Source organism: Palaemon carinicauda, chromosome 22 (assembly GCF_036898095.1).
Source record: "Palaemon carinicauda isolate YSFRI2023 chromosome 22, ASM3689809v2, whole genome shotgun sequence".
Classification (NCBI taxonomy): Eukaryota; Metazoa; Arthropoda; class Malacostraca; order Decapoda; family Palaemonidae; genus Palaemon; species Palaemon carinicauda.
The window spans coordinates 22,047,093-22,069,758 of NC_090746.1; the positions used below are offsets into that span (position 1 = coordinate 22,047,093).

Sequence of the window (22,666 nt, forward strand, 5' to 3'; positions counted from 1 at the left end):
GGTTGAGGATGATCGTCTACATGTCCGTGTTTCGCATCAATCTACTTCTACTTCTCCCCACCAAATTGACTCAGATGTTGGCCTTGACAGGCAGTCCCATCCAGACGTTGTTCCTTCGGTTCAGGCTGCAGCTGTTGCTGCACTGCCAGAAGACGAACCAGAGGAAAAGTCGGATGAGGATAATCCTATTGAGGAAGTCTCTGAGAATGAGGAGGAGAAGCATTATCAGCATGCTGTGGACCTTCGCAAGTTTATGCTTATTTTGACTGGAATTTTCCCGGATTCTTTTACCCCTGTGGCCCCTCGTTCTCCGCCTTCTGAATTCATCTTAGGTAAAGCTACTAAGGTTCCAGTTTACACCAAGATGGTTCTTTCTCGATCTTCTAAGCGGGCCTTGAAGTTAATGGGTTCTTGGTTGGACTCCAAGAAAGCTTTTGGCAAGACGGCCTTTGCCTTTCCTCCCGCTAGGTTAGCCTCTAAATCTAGTGTGTGGTATGAGACTGGTGAAGTGTTGGGCTTGAGTTTTCCTTCTTCTGCACAAGGGGATTTTTCAAGTTTGGTAGATGCTTCTCGTCGTCTTGCCTTAAGGAAGACGAAGATTTGGTGGTCCATTCCAGAGTTCGACCATTTGCTTAAAGGTCTTTTCAGGGCCTTCGAAGTTTTTAATTTTTTGGACTGGGCTTTGGGGGCTTTGAGTAAGAGGGTCTCTGATATGACGGAAACGGACACTAGTGGTTTGGTTCATTTGATGTCCTGCTTGGACAAAGGTGTGAGAGATGGCTCCAACGAACTTGCTGCCTTGTTTACAGCTGGAATTCTCAAGAAAAGGGCCACGATGTGCTCCTTCCTCTCCGCAGGAGTGTCTCCCTATCAGAAGACAGGCCTTCTTTTCGCACCTTTGTCTAATTCTTTATTTCCTCAGGAATTAGTGGGCGAGGTGGCTACTGCTCTCACTCAGAAGGCCACACATGACTTAGTTACTCATTCGACTAGGAAAGTTTTGCCTCCGTCTTTCTCCTCTCGAAAACCTAAGGAATCTTCTTCTGGGTTTCGTCCTCAGTCCTTTCGTGGGAAGCCCTCTGGGAGAGGCTCTTTTAAACCAGAAGGAAGGAAACCTAGAGGCAGAGGGGGCAAGTCCGGCCGAGGTAAAGTCTGACTGCCCTCTCCTTCAGACAGCAGTGGGGGCCAGGTTGACTCACTTTTGGGAGGCTTGGGAGAGGAATGGAGCGGACCCCTGGTCCGTCCAGGTGTTAAAGGAAGGCTACAAGATCCCCTTCCTGACCAATCCTCCTTTAGTCACAGATCCAGTGGATCTTTCGCCCAAATACAGAGAGGGTCCCAAGAAACAAGCCATGCTTCTACAGATGTCTCTTTTATTAGAGAAACGAGCAATAGAGGAAGTGCAAGATGTTACGTCTCCGGGGTTTTACAACCGCCTTTTTCTAGTACCCAAGAGTTCCGGGGGGTGGAGACCGGTTCTGGACGTAAGTGTGCTCAATGGTTACGTCCAAAACTCGACGTTCACCATGGAGACTCAGAAAACAGTTCTGGCAGCTGTGAGGAAGGACGATTGGATGGTCTCTTTAGATCTTCAGGATGCCTATTTCCACCTTCCGATTCATCCCAGCTGCAGACGTTATCTGAGGTTCATGGACGGAAACAAGGTCTTCCAGTTCAGGGCTCTTTGTTTCGGACTTTGCACGGCTCCTCTATTGTTCACCAAGATCATGCTGAACGTGGCAAGCATGCTGCATTCGAGGGGAATCAGGGCCTCTCTGTATCTGGACGATTGGCTGATAAGAGCCTCCTCAGCCGATTGTTGTTTGAAGGACCTCAAGATGACTTTGGATCTCTCCAGAGAACTGGGTCTCCTGGTGAGCTCGAAAAAATCACAACTCATTCCATCTCAGGAGATTCTTTATTTGGGGATGGAGATTCACAGTCGGAGTTTTCGGGCTTTTCCGTCGTCGGTGAGAATCCAAGCAGCCCTCCTAAAAGTACAAACGTTCCTGAAGAGAGATCTTTGCTCCGTCAGAGATTGGATGAGCCTTCTGGGGACTCTCTCGTCGTTAGAGAAGTTCGTGACCCTGGGGAAGTTGTTCTTGCGTCCTCTTCAGTTTCATCTCAACCGCCATTGGAAGAAAGGGGACAGCCTCGACAGGGTTTGCATTCCCATCTCGACTTCCATCAAGTCTCATCTTCAATGGTGGAACAACGAGCCCAGACTGAAAGAAGGCTTGTCTTTACTTCAGAGGAACCCAAACCTCGTGTTGTGTTGCGACGCCTCCAACTCGGGGTGGGGAGCCACTCTAGAGAAGCGGGAACTTTCGGGGACTTGGACGGTAGAGCAAACCTCTCTCCACATCAATCAAAAAGAGCTTTTAGCTATTCATCTGGCTCTCATCGTCTTCGAAAAGCAGATCAGGGGCAAGGTAGTCCAAGTCAATTCGGACAGCACGACAGCTCTGGCCTATATTGCGAAACAAGGCGGGACCCACTCTTGGCCTCTGTTCGAGATTGCAAGACTGCTCCTCATCTGGGCGGAGGAAAGGAAGGTGACTCTTTTGACGCGGTTCATCCAGGGAGTCAACAATGTGAGCGCAGACAGACTCAGCAGGAAAGGTCAGGTTCTCTCCACAGAATGGATTCTGCACCCGGACATCTGCAAGAGTCTGTGGCGGTTATGGGGTCGACCTCTCGTGGATCTCTTTGCCACCGCGAAGACCAAACGACTAGAGTGTTATTGCTCTCCGGTTCCAGATCCCGAAGCTTTTCACATAGACGCTTTTCTGATGAACTGGTCACACATGGAGGTTTATGCCTTTCCTCCGTTCAAGATCCTTTACAAAGTGATTCAGAAGTTCATTTCACACGAGGAGACCAGAATGACACTGATAGCTCCGTTCTGGCCGTCAAGGAGCTGGTTTCCAGAGGTACTGGAATGGATGGTGGATGTCCCGAGAAGCCTTCCCATGAGACCCGATCTTCTCAGACAACCTCACTTGGCCCGAAATCATCAAAACCTCCGAGCTCTACGTCTGACTGCCTTCAGACTATCGAAAAACTCGCTAGAGCTAGAGGATTTTCGAAGAAGGCAGCCAAGGCAATTGCAAGGGCAAGAAGGTCTTCAACCATCAAGGTGTATCAGTCCAAGTGGGAGTTGTTCAGGGAATGGTGTAGAACTAACGCGATTTCCTCTTCCAGTACATCGCTTTCCCAAATAGCAGATTTTTTCTTGGACCTTAAAACTAAGCATAACTTCTCGTCATCAACTATTAAAGGTTACAGGAGTATGTTGGCGACGGTTTTTCGACACAGGAACCTAGACCTTTCTGATAATAAGGATCTACGAGATTTACTTAGGTCTTTTGATACGACCAAGATGATTCAAACGGCTCCCATCGCCTGGAATTTGGATGTTGTCCTTAAATTTCTCATGAGTGACAGATTTGAGCCTTTACACTCGGCTTCATTTAAGGACTTAACCTTGAAAACCCTTTTTCTAGTTACCCTCGCCACTGCGAAAAGAGTTAGTGAAGTTCACGCTTTAAGCAAGAACATTGGTTTTCGTAATGGGAAAGCCATTTGTTCTTTGCAACTGGGGTTTCTGGCCAAGAACGAAAACCCTTCTCGACCATGGCCCAAATCCTTCGAGATTTCTAACCTTTCGGATTTGGCTGGCGATGAATTGGAAAGGGTTCTCTGTCCAGTTAGAGCTCTACGTTGTTATGTGGACAGAACTAAGAATCTGAGAGGTAACTCAGACGCTCTGTGGTGTGCAGTTCGGAAACCCTCGATGCCCATGTCCAAGAATGCCTTGTCTTTTTTCGTTAGATTGTTGATTCGAGAAGCTCATGCTCAGTGTGATGAGTCGGATCAGAGGCTCCTCAAAGTCAAGACACATGAAGTCAGAGCGGTAGCGACTTCAGTGGCCTTTAAACAGAACCGTTCTCTGCAAAGTCTGATGGATACAACATTTTGGAGAAGTAAGTCTGTTTTTGCATCCCATTATTTGAAGAATGTTCAGACTCGCTATGAGGACCTTTTTACGTTGGGTCCTTTTATAGCTGCTAATGCGATAGTAGGTGAATGATCTACCACTACGTTCCCTTTTTTCCTAATACCCCTTTTCTATCTCTTGGAACTCGTTTTTTATGGTTGTTTGTGGAGATTGGGCGTCAGTCTTCCGCAATCTTTGATTTGGCTAGGTGGTCATTTTGTTCCTTGAGTGCACCCGGAACAAGGGTATTGGTTGAGGTCCTGTCATGTTATAGGTGTTTGTACCGTTTGACAGCTCCTAGAGATTTTCAGCCCGAGTGGATTACTGGATCTCTTAAGGATAGCGGACGAAATGAGGCAGAGTATCATTGCTGTCAGCTTCCTTATCAGGTGAGAACTGCTTAAGTTTATTGTATGTAACCCTTAAGTGAATTTTCTGTATGTAGCTGTCTCTGACCCGCCACCAAGGGGTGTCAATCAGCTCTTTTATATAACCAGCGGGTAAGTTTTATATTTAAAAATGATATTTTCATAATAAAATAAATTTTTGAATATACTTACCCGCTGGTTATATAAATTTAACACCCTCCCTCCTCCCCTCTAGAGACTACCTATGGTATGGCTATGAGGCATGGAAGAACTGGAGTTGGTGTGTAGTTCCACCTGTTCTACCGCTAGGGTGCGGTTGGTACACCTGGCGTATCTTCGATAGCGCGAGATTTGAATTTTCTGCCCTGGCGTCAGGGACTTCAGCTCTTTTATATAACCAGCGGGTAAGTATATTCAAAAATTTATTTTATTATGAAAATATCATTTTACTTTTATGAGACTTTAGCTTATTTTATTAATTACCTTGTTACTTTTCCTTTTTTTATTAAGACACTTATGTGGTTTATGGAAATTTGAGAGGATAATTCCAATTATATGTGTTTTGATAAGGTTTGGTTTTTGAATGATTAAACATAGACTATTAGATAACAGCATTTTGTTGCCCATTTAGTAAGTTAGAGATTTTTTGCAGGTATTTGCAAAGTTTTGAGGACTTCTACAGGAAACTTGGATGTACAATGGTAAGTAATCCTCGAGGGTCTCGCACTCGGCATCGGTCAGGCCGTAGCTTGATACGTGATTGTGACCGAACTCCCAGAACTCTAAAGAAGAAAGAAAATGATAGTTGTGATTCAACAGAAGATGAGACTGAGAAGAAAGAAGAGGAGGAGGAAAAAGATTCAAATAAAAAAGAAGTGAAAAAAGAAAAGGAAGAAATTAGTAAAAGAGAGGCCAAGAAAGAGGCTGAAAGAAAGGAACCCGAAAAGAAAGATACTACAGAAAAGAAGGAAAATGAGAAGAAAGAACCAGAAAAGAAGAAGGAAAAGGAAGATATTAAAAGTGCTAAGTAAGTGGTTTCTTTATTTCTTTGAGAAGTATTTTACATTTTACCCAGGGTTTTAAGATGTAATAGTCAAGTTCTAGACTTGCCCTTTTCCATGTCAAATGTGGTTGCATCCTATAATGTTGGAAATCATGCATAATCCTAATTTGAAAACTTAGTTTTTTGGCTTTTCCATTCTTCAGTGTTTGCTTTCATTAAAGTGATTTTTGTTCAGGGTGATTTTATTGGGTAAAACTGAACTTCTATGAAGGGAATTCATTGCAGTCATCTTTTCTGTCCATTTCTGGTTTCATGCTTTCCAATTTTGTCAGTGTTCAAGAATTTTGTCAGTGTTCAAGAAATGGAAAAAATGTGGTGGCACTGTTACACTCGGGCATTTTACTGGACAAGGGTGATTGCCTCATAAAATGGGACTTGATTATAACTGTATAGCAGTAACACTATGGTTGTTCTGAGATTTAAGAATTATTTGATAATTACTTTTGGAATCATGGTCAGAACTTTCTTTGTTGTTGTAGAAAAGGTGGTAGAGTTTATCAGATGTGTTTATATGAAGGAATTGTGCTGTTTCTAATGTCTTGTTGCATTCTGCAGGTTAGTTAAGCAAGAAGTAAACAAAACTCCTGAAAGAGAAGTACCTAACATTAGAGAACGCTCACGTGAGCCACTTCTTACCAGAGAGAAGTCACGAGAACCTGCTGCTAGTAGTAGAGAGAGATCAAGAGAACCTGCTGCTAGCAGTAGAGAGAGGTCACGAGAACCTGCTGCTAGTAGTAGAGAGAGGTCACGAGAACCTGCAGCTAGTAGTAGAGAGAGGTCACGAGAACCTGCTGCTATTAGTAAAGAGATGTCACGAGAACCTGCTGTTAGTGGTAGAGAGAGGTCACGAGAACCTGCTGCTAGTGGTAGAGAGAGATCACGAGAACCTGCTGCTAGTAGTAGAGAGAGGTCACGAGAACCTGCTGCAAGTAGCAGAGAGAGATCACGAGAGCCAGTGGCAGCTAAAGATAAATCCTGGGAGAAGTCACGAGAGAAGTCACGAGAGCCATCTACAAGCAAGGAGCGTAATCGGGAATCAACGTCTGGTGCTAAAGAGGTTCCTAGTGAGCCTGTAACACCAAAGGAGAAGCGAGAACCAAGGACACCACGGTCAGAAGCCAAAACAAGAGCAGCTGTGAAATGTGAATCCATTGAAGTCAAAACTCGGTCTAGTGTTAAAGAAGAAAAAGTTGAAAGTATAGAAGTTAAGACCAGGGCAAGTGTAAAAGAAGAAATTAAGAAGGAAGATATTAAGAAAGAAGAAAAAGAAAAAGAAAGTAGTGATACAGAAGAGGAAGAAATTGAGATGGTAAGTAAATCGGTTCCAACTTGAGAATAGTAATTTTTAAATATTTAACTTAGCCGGTGAATATATAATAGCTGCAACTCTGTTGCTCGACAGACACATACAGTAAAAACTCGCCAGCGATCGCTATACAGGTTGCGGGTGTGCCCACCAGCGCCAACTGTCGGCCAGATACCACTCTCGATGTAAACAAAGACTCAATTTCTTCTCTGTCGACATGTCGACAAGACGTACTTTACTCGCTGTTGAACCTGGAGTTTTTCCCATCATATTTGGTGAAGTACTTTAATTTGGTTTGAGCTTTCGCAGTACAGGTGTTTTTCTTCAAATAAATCCTTGAACTCTTTTTTGGATCGTATTAATTGTTGATGACTTAGATCGTTTTTTGGAATTTTCCCTTGACTAATTCAAAATGGCTGACCCTTCACAAGTTCCCAAGTTCAGAAAATGTAATGCTAGGGACTGTCATAGGCGTCTTCCAAAGGCTTCTCTCGACCCTCACACTGTTTGTTCCAATTGTCGGGGTAAAACCTGTCAATTGGAAGATCGGTGTGAGGAATGCGTGGGCCTTTCGGAATTCGATTTTATCGAATTTGAGAAATATACACGCAGACTAGAGAGAGATAGGGTAAGGAGAAGTTCTTCTAGGTCGGTAGATTTTTCCTCTCCACATGCCCCTGAACCTAATCCTTCCCCTGTAGTGGTTGTTCCTAACCCCCCTCCTAGCACTCAGGAACCGTCGATGGCAGACATGATGCGTGCTATTCATGCCTTGGGGGAGAGAGTTGAGTCTTTAGCAAGTGACCGAAATCAACTCATGGCGGACGTTAAGGAACTCAAGTGCCAAAGTGCCACGAAGGATAGTGTCAAAGTGCCTAGTGTTACGCAAAGTGTTGTGAACAGTGTTGCGCTCGAGGGTTCGTCTGTTCGTGCCTATCGTCCTCCTAGTCCGGGACCTCTTGCAAGCTCCCAAGCCCAGGGGAGAAGCAATGTCGTACGACTCATGGGTTCGAGAGGCCTTGATCAGCGAACAGACGTTCCCTCTATGGTATCAGGCGTATCTCTCCAAGATCGCCCCTACCAACGTAAGACGAGAGAGCCCATTTTTACCTCGTCGTCCGAAGGTGTTTCTCGTAAGAAACCTTGGACCAAGGTCTCCAGACCTTTAAAGCGTAAGTCGGTCCCTTCAGGACAAGTCCAACGTCCCGGTTGTAGCCACTGGGACAGTTCGGACTCGTTGCCGTCATCTGATGACTGCTCGCCGCCTAAGAGAGGCAAAGTTGTGCCGTCTCATTCGCTAGCCCCGTCTGTTACCGCACCTGCTTCCGTAGACCCTAAATGGGAGTTACTGCAAGACATGCAGTCCAAGCTTGCGTCCTTGATGGAGGACTACAATGCTGAGAAGGTTTCCGCCGAACCTACTGGCCATCAGCCATCCAAACGGTCTGTTGTGCGTCCTGTTGACGTTGATGTAGCTTTCTCGCGTCAACCAGTTGGGGTTGTACCTCCACCGATGCGACCCAGTGTGGATTTCCAGCTGCACGTTGACGTTAGGCAACGCACTGATGTGATTGGTGACGTTCAGGACGTTCACCAACCATCAGAGTTGACTTGTTTTGACGCGGTGCGTCAACCTCCGCAACCCGGTATGGTGTTGACTGCACAACCCAGACGGTCTAAACAGTCTCGGGTGGACGCTGTGCATCCTCGCGCACCTGTTGTTGTTGACAGTTCCCAGGCTGTTCAGCAGTTCCAGGACGCTGCGTCCGGCTCCGTCACGTATGCACCAGTGCGACCGGACTCTGCGAGTCAAACGTTGCCTACTCCGTTGCCGTTTTCTCATCAGTTATCGGATGAGGAACAGTCAGATGAGGACGTTGCTGAACCACAGCATGAGGATCAACCCTTAGAACTAGATGAGCCTAAAGCAGTTCAACCATCCTTGGACTTTAGAAAAGTCATGGCAGTTTTTAAAGAGTTGTTCCCTGACCACTTTATTTCTGTGGCTCCTCGTTCGCCGCCGTCAGAGTTTGTCTTAGGCGTTCCTGCTACCATGCCTGCCTTTACTAAACTCGTTCTCTCTCGCTCATCCAAGAGAGCTTTACGGATGTTGGGCGATTGGTTAGAGACCAAGAGGAGTTTAGGGAAGACAGCATTTGCCTTCCCCCCTTCTAAACTCTCGTCTAGATCGAGCGTCTGGTATGCCACGGGAGAAGTTCTCGGCTTGGGAGTTCCTGCCTCTGCCCAGGGCGACTTCTCAAGTCTTGTAGACTCTCCCCGCCGCCTTGCCATGAGACGCTCGAAGATTTGTTGGTCACCCTCGAACCTGGACCACCTTCTTAAAGGTATATTTAGGGCGTTCGAAGTCTTTAACTTCCTAGACTGGTGTTTAGGAGCCCTGAGTAGGAAAATCTCTTCTGCTGATAAGGATGTTTCCTTATTCATTATGTCCTGCATGGACAAGGCCGTCCGTGATGGGTCCAACGAACTTGCCGCTTCATTCACGTCCGGAGTCCTGAAGAAACGAGAGTCTCTATGCTCTTTCCTGTCTGCTGGAGTGACGCCATGCCAAAGATCTGAGTTACTCTTTGCGCCCTTGTCCAAGTGCCTGTTTCCTGAAGTCTTGGTTAAGGAAATTGCCTTGTCTTTAGTGCAGAAGGACACCCACGATCTAGTTGCGTCCTCGGCTCGCAAAGCTCCCCCTTTGCCTGCATTGTCTGCTAGACCTAGGATAGACACTCCAGCGTCTCGGTTTATCCCGCCCTTTCGTGGCAGAGCCTCCAGCAGGGGAGATGCTCGTGCCGAAGGGAAGAGAGGGAAGAGAAAAGGATCCAAGTCCTCTAAGGGCAGAGTCTGACTGCCCGCAACTTCAGACAGCAGTAGGTGCCAGACTCAAGAACTTCTGGCAAGCCTGGGAGAAGAGAGGCGCAGATCAACAATCTGTGAGGTTGCTCAGAGGGGTACAAAATCCCTTTTGTACGCAAACCCCATCTAGCGACGTCCCCCATCGATCTCTCTCCCAGGTACAGAGAGGAAGAAAAGAGACAAGCCCTGAAACTGGAAGTGTCTCTTTTGCTAGAGAAGGGAGCGGTGGTCAAAGTCTCGGATCTTCAATCACCGGGGTTTTACAACCGTCTCTTCCTAGTATCAAAGAAGACAGGAGGTTGGAGACCAGTGCTAGACGTCAGTGCTCTGAATGTCTTTGTCACAAAGAAGAAGTTTACCATGGAGACCACAAAGTCAGTCCTAGCAGCGGTCAGGAAGGAAGACTGGATGGTCTCTCTAGACCTAAGGGACGCCTACTTCCACATCCCCATTCACTCAGACTCCCAACCCTTTCTGAGATTCGTCTTCGAAGATGTGGTGTACCAGTTTCGGGCCCTGTGCTTTGGCCTAAGCACAGCTCCCCTCGTGTTTACGAGGCTTATGAGGAATGTGGCAAAATTCCTCCACTTATCAGACATCCGAGCCTCCCTTTATTTGGACGACTGGCTTCTCAGAGCCTCTTCCAGTCGTCGCTGTCTGAAGGATCTCAATTGGACTCTAGATCTGACCAAGGAATTGGGACTCCTAGTCAATTTGGAAAAGTCACAGCTGGTCCCATCCCAAACTATTTTGTATTTAGGGATGGAGATTCACAGTCAAGTTTTTCGGGCTTTTCCGTCGGCCCCCAGAATAGATCAAGCCCCGCTCTCCATCCAGAAGATGCTGAAGAAAGAACGCTGCTCAGTCAGGCTGTGGATGAGTCTGGTAGGGACGCTATCATCCCTGGAGCAATTTGTCTCGCTAGGAAGGCTACACCTCCGTCCTCTTCAATTCCATCTGGCTTTTCACTGGAAAAAGGACAAGACGCTAGAGGCGGTCTCGATCCCGATTTCCGAAAAGATAAAGTCTTGTCTGACTTGGTGGAAGGACAATATCAGCCTACGAGAGGGTCTTCCCCTGGCAGTTCAGATACCCAACCACGTTCTCTTCTCGGACGCATCGGACTTGGGCTGGGGCGGGACGCTGGACGGTCGGGAATGCTCAGGTCTGTGGAACTCGAGTCAGAGGAGCATGCATATCAACAGCAAGGAGCTTTTGGCGGTTCATCTGGCCTTGATAAGCTTCGAGAATCTCCTTCGAGGCAAAGTGGTGGAGGTAAACTCGGACAACACCACGGCCTTGGCGTACATTTCCAAACAGGGAGGTACCCACTCACTGACGTTGTACGAGATCGCAAGGGACCTGCTCATCTGGTCAAAAGATCGAGGCATCTCCCTAGTAACGAGGTTCATCCAGGGCGACTTGAACGTCCTAGCAGATTGTCTCAGTCGGAAAGGTCAAGTAATTCCAACCGAATGGACCCTCCACAAGGATGTCTGCAAGAGACTTTGGGCGACTTGGGGTCAACCCACCATAGATCTCTTTGCAACCTCGCTGACCAAGAGGCTTCCAATCTATTGCTCTCCAGTCCCGGACCCAGCAGCAATACATATAGATGCCTTCCTCCTAGATTGGTCACATCTGGATCTTTACGCATTCCCACCATTCAAGATTGTCAACAAGGTACTGCAGAAATTCGCCTCTCACGAAGGGACAAGGTTGACGTTAGTTGCTCCCCTCTGGCCCGCGAGAGAATGGTTCACCGAGGTACTTCGATGGCTAGTAGACGTTCCCAGAAGTCTTCCTCTAAGAGTAGACCTTCTACGTCAGCCACACGTAAAGAAGGTACACCAAAGCCTCCACGCTCTTCGTCTGACTGCCTTCAGACTATCGAAAGACTCTCGAGAGCTAGAGGCTTTTCGAAGGAGGCAGCCAGTGCGATTGCTAGAGCAAGGAGAGCGTCTACCATTAGAGTCTACCAATCGAAGTGGGAAGTCTTCCGAGACTGGTGCAAATCAGTTTCCGTATCCTCGACCAGTACCTCTGTAGCCCAAATAGCTGATTTTCTCTTATACCTGAGAAAAGGACGATCCCTTTCAGCTCCCACTATCAAGGGCTACAGAAGCATGTTGGCCTCGGTCTTCCGGCATAGAGGCTTAGATCTTTCCAACAATAAAGATCTGCAAGACCTCCTTAAGTCTTTCGAGACCTCTAAGGAGCGTCGTTTGGCTACTCCTGGGTGGAATTTAGACGTGGTCCTAAGATTCCTCATGTCAGACAGGTTTGAGCCTTTACAGTCAGCCTCCCTGAAAGATCTCACTCTTAAGACTCTTTTCCTGGTATGCTTAGCCTCGGCTAAAAGAGTCAGTGAGATTCATGCCTTCAGCAAGAACATCGGGTTTTCGTCAGATAAAGCTACTTGTTCTCTGCAACTTGGTTTCCTAGCCAAAAATGAGCTACCTTCTCGTCCTTGGCCTAAATCTTTCGATATTCCTAGCTTATCGGAGATCGTAGGCAATGAACTAGAAAGAGTCTTATGCCCTGTTAGAGCTCTTAAGTTCTACTTAGCTCGTACTAAACCTTTACGAGGCCAATCTGAAGCTTTATGGTGTTCGGTTAAGAAACCATCCTTGCCTATGTCAAAGAATGCTTTGTCATATTTTATCAGATTGTTAATACGAGAAGCTCATTCACACTTGAGTGAGGAAGACCGATCTTTGCTTAAGGTTAAGACGCACGAGGTTAGAGCTGTAGCAACTTCCGTGGCCTTTAAGCAAAATAGATCTCTGCAAAGTATCATGGACGCAACCTATTGGAGAAGCAAGTCAGTGTTCGCGTCATTTTACTTGAAAGATGTCCAGTCTCTTTACGAGAACTGCTACACACTGGGACCATTCGTAGCAGCGAGTGCAGTAGTGGGTGAGGGCTCAACCACTACAATTCCCTAATTCCATATCCTTTTAATCTGTCTCTTGAAATGTTTTAATGTTGTTTTTATGGGTTGTCCGGAAGGCTAAGAAGCCTTTCGCATCCTGGTTGATTTGGCGGGTGGTCAAAGTCATTTCTTGAGAGCGCCCAGATTAGGGGTTTGATGAGGTCCTGTTGTATGGGTTGCAGCCCTTGATACTTCAGCTCCTGGGGGTCTGTCAGCATCCTAAGAGGATCGCTGGGCTCCGTAAGGAAGACGTACTTACAAGGCAGAGTAATCGTCTAAGTCGACTTCCTTACCAGGTACCTATTTATTTTGGTTTTGTTATATTGATAACTGTCAAAATGAAATAAAAAAACTCTTAGCTTATACGATGTAAACATATTTAACTCTGGTCTCTACCCACCTCCTTGGGTGTGAATCAGCTATTATATATTCACCGGCTAAGTTAAATATTTAAAAATGATATTTTAATTATAAAATAAATTTTTGAATATACTTACCCGGTGAATATATAAATTAAACGACCCTCCCTTCCTCCCCAATAGAGACGCAGTGGGATGAGAAGAAATTGAGTCTTTGTTTACATCGAGAGTGGTATCTGGCCGACAGTTGGCGCTGGTGGGCACACCCGCAACCTGTATAGCGATCGCTGGCGAGTTTTTACTGTATGTGTCTGTCGAGCAACAGAGTTGCAGCTATTATATATTCACCGGGTAAGTATATTCAAAAATTTATTTTATAATTAAAATATCATTTTTCAGCCTATTTGATAGTTTTATGATAGTAATGTTGAATTGCTAAATTTAATTTTCTCCTCTGGACCATAGCCTTTGGTAAATTCTGCACTTATAGTTTTGAAACAAAATGTCTTTATTGTCTATTTCTCATCATCATAAGTAGTGCTTAGAATTTTTTTGTATCTAAATTTTCTTGCACACGCTTGCACAAGATCAGTCATGCCAGACTCATGTACTGTACATCGCATATCTTTGGCTCTGCCACTACTTTTCCTTTTATCCGAATGGGTCTTCCCAGCCAACCACTACAGAGTAGGGAAAGATTGCTTTAAAGAAACAGGACACCCAAGACATACTGTACTTATAGTGGGTAGAACTTGTGAATAGCAGTACAGAGTACAGTAGAAATGAGAACTTGCAACTGGCAGTATAGAATGAAAATTATACTCGAAACTAGAGTGGCTTGGTTTCAGTTCACAGGATCTTTCTCTGTGATTCATAGTTGTATTATGGTTTCATGGTTACCCAATATAGTTGTAATATCTCAAAATATCTAGTTGATATATATTCTTCAGATTATTCCTACCAAAGTTTCAATTTTGTCTTGAGTTTTCATTAATACTTAGCATCACAAAATTTGGGAGGTAAAGTAATGATCGAAGAGGATATTTTTTTTTATGAAAAACTAACGATTGTATGATGATTAACATACAAGTTTTATTTTTATTAAGAAATATAGAAAGCTTAAATTTTTATTATCATGCCCATTAAATATTTACAAGTCTTCATTTTATGTATTTATTTTAAAATATCCAGGCCCAGACTAGAGCATCGAAGCAAAGGGAAGAGAAGGCAACCACACCTACTAGAAAAGCCAAGGTTGAAAGGACAGCTTCTGTCAGCAGCTCCAGTACTCCATTGTCCACGCCATCTGAAAACACTGTTAGTGATGATAAAGCTGAGGATATTGATGTTGTTTCCATGAGTTCCACTTCTTCGGGCCCACTTCTTTCTTCAGTTAGTGCGCCTTCACCTTCCAACTCGTTAGGCAATCCAAGTGACAAGAAAGCCATTTGTAGTAAGAATAACAAGAATAAAGCTATTAAAGCCATTGTTGTGACAACAAATCCGTCTGGCCCTTTTGAAGATTTATCTGTTAGGAAAAGAGGGAGGAAGAAGAAACAAGAGGGGGACGTTGAGCATACAGTGTAAGTATTAATGAATTTGATTTTGATTATTCTTGTGTTAAGAGGTAATGGTCACTCATGATTGCATCATGGTTAATTAATATGTATGCTTGGGAATAGTCTTTGCCAGTCAATTATGAAGTATGATCACATCAAACTAAACTTTTCTAATGGTATTTATTCAACGTTTTTGAAACTTACGATCTATGATAAATTTTAGACAGTGGATTAATGAATTGGATAACGTATCAATCTTATCATTGCATATGGTATTATTTCCATAATTTTTACCTCTGATTAGAAAATGCTATTAATTGGAAGTGCCAACTTAAGGATCATCAGAAAATCTTTCCCTCCATCATTTGTTTATTGAAGGTGTTTAGATATTTTATTTTGATCAGCTGAGGACTCACCAATGCCATATACACGCAAACATGCCAACTATTGACATCGTAGAAGGCAAACCTAGGATATATTAGTTGTTTATGCAGTACAGTATTTATTTATCATATATTGTTAATATGTTGTAATAAATTTTGATAACTTTGATGCCACATTTCCAAAATAATACGGACAGATGATGTTGAACGTGACCTTGAAAACACGTCTCACTGCGAGCTGAGAGCAGTGTTACTAAGTTAGCAGAAAACAAAGTAGAGCTAGTCTCACAAACAGCAGCAAAAATATTCCACCTAGTGGAATTTCTAGCGAATTCTTAATTTGATCAATACTGTGATTAATTTTGTATTGTAATGCAAACATGGGGAATTTGTGGAACATTACCAAAATTTTGCTTTTTTACAAAATTGAATGAACATTTGGCAATAATGCTTTTATGTAAACAAACACTTGTGGAGGAAAACTACGACTGGTTTAGTGGATTTTTATATGAATACAGGGTAACGGTGGACAGGTAATTAATATTAATGTAGCATTTTTCATAATATACCAAAAATATGAAAATTTGTGCTAGAAAAAAAATTACACTGTAGAATCTCTGAATAGGAAATGCTGTTAGGATAATTGTAAAATCCTCAATTGCTTCTTTTTTATTTTTTTATTTAGTAGACATGCTCTACAGAAATTCTCACGAATATGTGGTTTTGTAAATGTTTATTTGTGAATTGCTGGGGTATAACTGGATATAAGATATGAAGATGATGATATATTATAGAAATTATATTAAAGAAAAAAAAACATCCTGTGTCAACAACTGGCATTCCTGGGTAAAACATTTTGCTTACATTATGGGTGGGACTTGTGGGAGTCCGAAGACGAGAATTGAAGTGTTGGTACTTTGTGTGAATTGAACACGTATGCCAACATAAAAATACACTAAAATAGCCTTACATAATCATGAATAAGGACTAGAATTGCAAGTATTTCAGTTGGCGTTGGGGTGAGATGTGAGGATCCTTGTCCCTAAGCTGGGGGTGTCAGGGGGGTTTTGAGTAATGCCTAAGGTAGAGAATGTCGCCTTGGGCTAGAGAGTACGGTGTGATTCTATTATGGTAAAATAAAGAATAAAATAGCTTTTACACAATGGGAAATTAAGGGACAGAATCCCAAAAGACTTCGTTGATTGGTTGAAGAAAGGAGGGAGCCTGATATCGGGGAGAGGAGGAGATTTTTTATTGAAATTTCCCAAATGTGAACTGTGTGTGACATACGACCATGTGCTATGCTCTTTTGTAGCATGTACGAGTAATTTTAATCTCTATATGGTTTATATTCTTAGCTTAGCTTGTAATAATTTTGATGACGACGACGTATCTGGACGTCACTGTCTGTATCACCAGGCATGTTTTTTTTATGTATAACGATGTCATGGTAGTGAAGGGTTTAACTCTTCAGCCAACCTATACAAAGACTGCAGGGAGGAGACCTTCCATCTGGGACTTGGCCATTGTACTAAAAGCCTGTATAGACTCCTTATGAACTTCTCTAGGATGCTCCTAAAACCATCAATTACGTACAAGGTGCCTTACTTCCAACCCCATTAGTCTTACAACATCAAATAGAACCTACATAAAATATAAAGTGATTAATGCATATATTAGGGCTAGAGTGGTGCTCTGTCTCAAGAGTTCTCTTCTATTGTAAACAAAAGATTATACGTAGGGGAAGATTCAGACCATGAATCAGGCTTTGCTATACATGTTTTGAATGGTTTGTATGAAAAAAATTTATACTATTTAAGAAGTTGCTGTCTTGCTGGCAATTTCATATAATTATAAAGAGATTTTAAAGTGTCTTTTCCTTTTATTTTGTTTATTTAATAAATTTTTATATCAAAAATAGCATCTGTAGTCTATTTGTATCTGAAGATATTGCCTTCTGTAACAGTTACTGTATTTTCTCTATGTAATGAAAAGATGTTCATTTTCTAATTTGTAAAGGAAAATCTAACCTAGAAGGTAAAAATGACTAATGACAGGAAAGTTCTTGAAGGAGCTAGGAAATTTCAAGTCAATGTTATACTTTATTTTATTTTATAGATATGCAGTACTTGTCATTAACCATCTTACCAAGTATTTTTTTTTATATAAGTGGTAAAACTATTGGTGCATATCACTCACATACTCTACTGATTAGGATGAATTACTTGCATGAAAGGGAAACTCAAAACAAAGATTTAAAATTGAAAACTCATGATTGTAGTAGTGTTAGGTGTTGTCACTATGGTCAAACTCTCTTTAGAACTATAATACTGTTATCAGTGTTTATCCCTACAGGGGTAAAGCGCTTATACCAGCCCATGTACCTGTTAATGTTGGTGACAAGCTGCGAGTGTTGTATGGTCCAAATGCTAAAGAATCCAAGGTCACTTATGAAGCTAAGGTAAGGGTCTGCTTTCAAGTACTTGAAGCTATGTACATACATACATATACCAAGGCACTTCCCTCAATTTTGGGGGGGTAGCTGACATCAAACAAATGAAGAAAAAAAAAGGGGGGGGGGAAAGGACCTCTCCTCTCTACATTCCCCCCAGCCTGACAAGGGACTCAACCGAGTCCGGCTGGTACTGTAATGTGAAATGAAGTTTTACTAATTTGTTACTCTTCTGAATTTTTATTTGGTACTTTGTTTTTCATCATGCAATTCAAGTTTTAATTTTCTATTAAGTATATAAGGTTTGCCTTTTTTCATTTTCATTTTTGCGCGAGAAAAGCCTTAAAGAGGTGTTAGGTTAAATTAATACTTTTATCTTTACTTAAGGATTTGATTAACAGTAGAAAGGTTATGTAATTATTTACAGGTTTGGACACTCATGCTAATTATTCTACGATAAAAAGTTGTCATGGTAAAGCTGAATTCTTTTTTGAGCTTTTAATTTCCCAATTTAGCCCTTTGGATGGTAAAATGTGCATATCTCTTGGTTATATGCTGTTGCAGCTATGTATTGCTGATGTTGTGATTCTGGTTTGTCTTCCCTCTTGGATTGTGTGATCAGGTTCAATATTATGGTTGGTGGTATTTCCTCAAATACCGTAGCTCTTCCTTTGCTTCTAGGGACGTCAATTTCACTGTAATCGTAGTGCAGAGGGGAGAATGAAATGAGTATTCAATTTGATGTAGAAAATAGGCTTTTGAAAGATGCTCATGGCCTTTATTATCACCTGGTGGGAACTGCTATCTGCAATTGTCACTGTTCTTTATCACTCAAGTGCTCTGTGGTGCTTTTGGTAATGGTTCATTATATAATGGTATAACGTTTTTGTTGATGATGGTCATGGATTCAGTAGGCCATGTCATCAAAGTAGGGAGCTTGTCTAGGTATTCAGTAATGTGCAATTACCTCTTTTCATAAGGAGGCTGATGTATCAGTTCATAACAAACTGCTAGATATAGTCAAGTATTGTATTGCTTTACACAAGATATGTAGAGAGTAGGGTTCCCCTGCTTTATAGGACCAGAAAAGCAGCCTGTAAAGTAAATAACTCTCACATGTAGTGCAACAGAGCATTTTTCATTCACATTTCATCAACTACATACAGGGTATTTGAAATTCTAGGAGTGATTGTATATTTAATTCTTTAATGTAGAGCAAAATTCCTTATCCCTGTTGTGGATATTAACTAGCACAGTCATTGTTAACTCTGTGCCTGCTGCCTAAGATTTTTCTTAATTTTAACCATCCTTTGCATTCACGTCTTCCCAGACTGTATCATCCAGTACATAGTGCTAAAGTAGTTATAGAGTTATACCTCGGGTTACATTGTTTTGATTCAAGTTGTGTTCGATTATACTGTTCTTCGTTTGTCAAAGAAAATTTATGGAAAAATTGAAATAAAGTTTGAGCCCTTTTATTCAACTTTACGTCTGTCCGCTACAGTTATGGAAGTCTTAATGTTGCTAGAAAAGGACTTAAAGCACATAAATCATGTTACTTTACAATAAATATGGATAAATGTGTATACAATCATATAGAATACAGTATGTACATTTGTAGTAAATCATAAATCTTAGAGAACGAAATATGGAAACTGTGACTCTGTTGTTGTTGTTGTTGTTGTCTTTCATGGTAGTTCCAATATCTTCCGTTTGGCACTACTCTTGATTCCACGAAATTGAAATCCAGTTTGTTTTAGGCATACATCATCACATTCTATTGAAAGTCCATGATTTTTAAGAATTGGCTTTATTAAAGCATTTTTGTATTTTATTTTTCAATTTCAGGTACATTTTAACAATCAAGTTACTTAATTTCATTGTTGGTTGTGATCAGCTGATATTCAAGACTGTATCAAGAATATATGCACATGAATATGAATATTAGCTTTATAGTATAATTTCTATCATTTAAAACAAATTTTCAATGAAAATTACATCAGCCCCAGATTTTTATAGCATACTCTTGATATACATTTTGTTTATAGCTTCTCTCTCCTCTCTCTCTCTCTCTCTCTCTCTCTCTGCCCTCTCTCTCTCCTCTCTCTCTCTCTCTCTCTCTCTCTCTCCCCCTCTCTCTCCCCTCTCTCTCTCTCTCTCTCTCTCTCTCTCTCTCTCTCTCTCTCTCTCTCTCTCTCTCCCCCTCTCTCTCCCCCCCCCTCTCTCTCTCTCTCTCTCTCTCTCTCTCTCTCTCTCTCTCTCCTCTCTCTCTCTCTCTCTCTCTCTCTCTCTCTCTCTCTCTCTCTCTCTCCTCTCTCTCTCTCTCTCTCTCTCTCTCTCTCTCTCTCTCTCTCTCTCTCTCTCTCTCATATATATATTTGATTTATTGGAACTTAAGTTCAACCTTGATGCCTAGGTTTTTCCCTTGTGTAGGTTGACACTTTCATTTTATAGTTTGTATAGTATTTACAGTATTCTTCTGTCATCTTTATCATTATATATACAGTAATTGTATAGCTATTTATTCTTCATATACATTTATTTATATATTTTTCAAGCACTGATTGCTTTCCCTTTCACGTCCTTGGGCTTGTAGCGTTTTGCAGTTTCACTTAGGGTTTTGAAAGTTTACTAAATGTAGAGGATAATAGGGAGGCAGATATAATTTCTGTTGCAGGTGTTGAGGTGCCGGTGATGGGAGATGAGAATGAGAGAGAGATTACAATAGAGGAAGTGAGGAGAGCACTAGATGAAACGAGAGTAGGAAAAACATCTGGTATGGATGGTGTGAGAGCTGAGATGTTGAAGGAAGGGGGTGTGACTGTACTTGAATGGTTGATGAGATTATTTAATATGTGTTTGTTCCAACACGAATACTTACCTCGAACTACTTTCTTAGGAGTTACCTGTAATCTCGTCTCTACCGACCAGAGTTTTGTGTAGGGTACCCTCAATCCCGTTTTCTATGGAGGCCTACCTCGGCATTAAAGAATGTGCCCCGAGGGTAGGCTTAGCGCTAGGTCATTGTCCGCTTGGGTCGAAATCGTCAGCAAGTTCTCTGGTCGCGACGTGTCACCACGTCGCTCTCGTTCTCTATCGATCCTTTGTGTGCGTTGTGTGTGTCCCACGTGTTTCCCGCGTGGTAACTTGTGTTTCCTGTGTACTGTTCCCGGGTGTTCCTGTGTGTTCACCTTCCACCCTTGTGCTTCCCCAGTGTATTCCTTGATTCCCTGCGTGCCTGTGTCTTGCGTTTGTGCATTATGGAGCAAATCCGCCGTTGTCCTGGGCCTAGAGCCGGTAAATCGTGTGGAGCGTTCCTCTCCAAGCCTGAAGTGGACCCTCATTCCCTTTGCTCCTCCTGTAGGGGAAAGGTTTGTTCGTCATCGGATACGTGTCCCGAGTGTGTAGGTTGGAGTGATATCCAGTGGGTACGTTACGGAACTAAGAAGAGAAAATCGTCGAAACGTTCACCCAGGAAGGCTAGCGTTACTTCGCCGCTACCATCACCCAGTGAACGGTCCGACGGGGCCTCTGTTTCACCGTCCCCTACACAGAGTAGGGGCCGAGGTAAGTCTGTCGTGGGGAAAGAACAGAGCGATCTTCCCCAAGAATCTAGTGAATGTGCAGTGGGGGGTTGCGGGTCCTTCTAGGGCTAGTGAAGAGCCCAGCAGTGCGTCCGGAGACTCGGCCCTTGTGCTCGGGGGGCACGTGTCCTCCGATGACCCCTTGTGGGGTAGTAACGTTGTGTCTGTGTCTTCGCCCCCTTCGTGGGCCTGTGTTTCAGGGTCTTCGGCAGGCGGCGACAACCAGGGTAAGTTAGGTTCTACGGGGAGTGATGCCTTCGGTTGGAAGCTTCCGAAGACACCAGGTAGGTCCCCTTTGCGAATGGAAGAGGGCCTGGATCCCTGGTTTCCTGGCGTTGGGCGTCAATCATCGTTCCCGAACCCTCTCACGGAAGTCCCCGAAGAATTCCTTCAACCGTCTACCTCGGGCACTCAACGAGTCACGAAGTCCCCCGCGGTCCCCGCTCCTGTCCGCCGTACGGTAAGTGCAGTGTCGTCGGGCTCTTCAGAGGAGTATTACTCGTCGGGGGAAGACGCCAGGAGGAAACATCGCCGTCGGAGAGAGCGGTCCAGGAGAAGGCGTTCCCGTTCAAGGTCGCGCTCCAGATACAGCAGGAAACGCTCCCGCTCTCCAAGACGAAAGTACAGAAGGAGTAGGTCACCGGATGGCGATTGGGTCTTCGTACCCCGTGAGACAGAGGTACGTTGTTCCCCGGACCGCCGGTCCAAGGAGTTCTCGCCAAGGAGACCTTCCTCCAAGCACGGTTTTGACCCTCGCAAGCAGGTTCGCGAGAAGGACTCTACAGGCAGGCATAAGACCTCGAAGCCCAGCAGGGGGAACCGTGCTTCCTTTTGGGCAGCCTGGCTGAACCAGCCCAGCTGGTGCGGCCTTCGGGTCAGAAGGAACGGTTCCCGCTGTCGGGTCAGCCCACGGGAACCGCGTCCTCGTCCCCCAGAGACTTTGAGCGGACGCTAGTCCACGCTGGATCAACGATGCCTGCGCTAACCCCTGCCCCTGGTGCGGACGCCTCCGCCGAAGAAGTCCAGTACCTCGGTAGGGCGGCGCCCCTGGCACCAAGAACAAGACGTCCGGTGGGTGTGCCCGGTGACCCGGCTCCCCGGTCTCAAGCCGAGACCTCGGCTGACGGTGGGAGGGTTCCCCAACGGAGGACTCGGCCTATAGAAGGGTGATTGGCCTTATCAGGAGGCACCATAAAATTGAAGAACCTGCAGCTGCTGACGAGGACTACTGGAGGTCCAGCCTTATACGACTAATGCAGGCCCCTACCCAACCTAAGACCTCTCTAGCTCTCCCTCTAGCCCGAGATCTTGTCCTAGAGCAAGAATATGTAGACAAAGTGGTGGCTAGTAATGCCTAGGCCCCCAAAACTCAGAGTTCTTCAAAATTACTCCAGGGTCTCAAGACTCAGGGCAAGGTATATGTACCTGAGGGGCGTCGTCCAGGCCCCTGCAAAGTAGAACCTTCCCTTGACATCCTGGGTCAGGGCGTCTCGGAGGATAGAGCCTCTTCGGCCCCAGTTTGTTTTTCTCCATCGGAGGCCGCCATGAGGGAAGAAATGTCGAGGGACCTGGTGCACGTCTCCTCTTGGCTGGACTGGTGGGCTTCCACCTTAGTAGGAGTGCAAGCCTCGTTCGGCCCCACGGACCCGGAACAGCAGAACCTCCTGAGGGAACTTATTACCTCCGGGGGTAAAACCTTAAAGTTCTTGACGTACCAGTCTCTCGCCTTGACAGCGAATTGGGTACTCCGCAAGAGAGACACCATCCTGGCTAAGGTGTCCCGGAAGGTCCC

The 22,666-nt window shown here is 44.2% G+C and overlaps 1 protein-coding gene across 6 annotated transcripts in view; it reads left to right on the top strand.

Annotated features, from left to right (window-relative positions):
* Positions 1-22,666, top strand: part of htk (hat-trick) — a 152,257-nt gene that overhangs the window by 71,731 nt on the left and 57,860 nt on the right. For 5 of the 6 annotated variants that reach the window (XM_068346047.1, XM_068346044.1, XM_068346043.1 and 2 more), the window contains 4 exons: positions 5,021-5,395; positions 5,987-6,740; positions 14,088-14,479; positions 17,179-17,299. In XM_068346047.1, coding sequence (XP_068202148.1) covers positions 5,021-5,395; positions 5,987-6,740; positions 14,088-14,479; positions 17,179-17,299 — 1,642 coding nt within the window. The remainder of the gene's footprint in view (positions 1-5,020; positions 5,396-5,986; positions 6,741-14,087; positions 14,480-17,178; positions 17,300-22,666) is intronic. The other variant, XM_068346046.1, reaches the window with a different exon arrangement.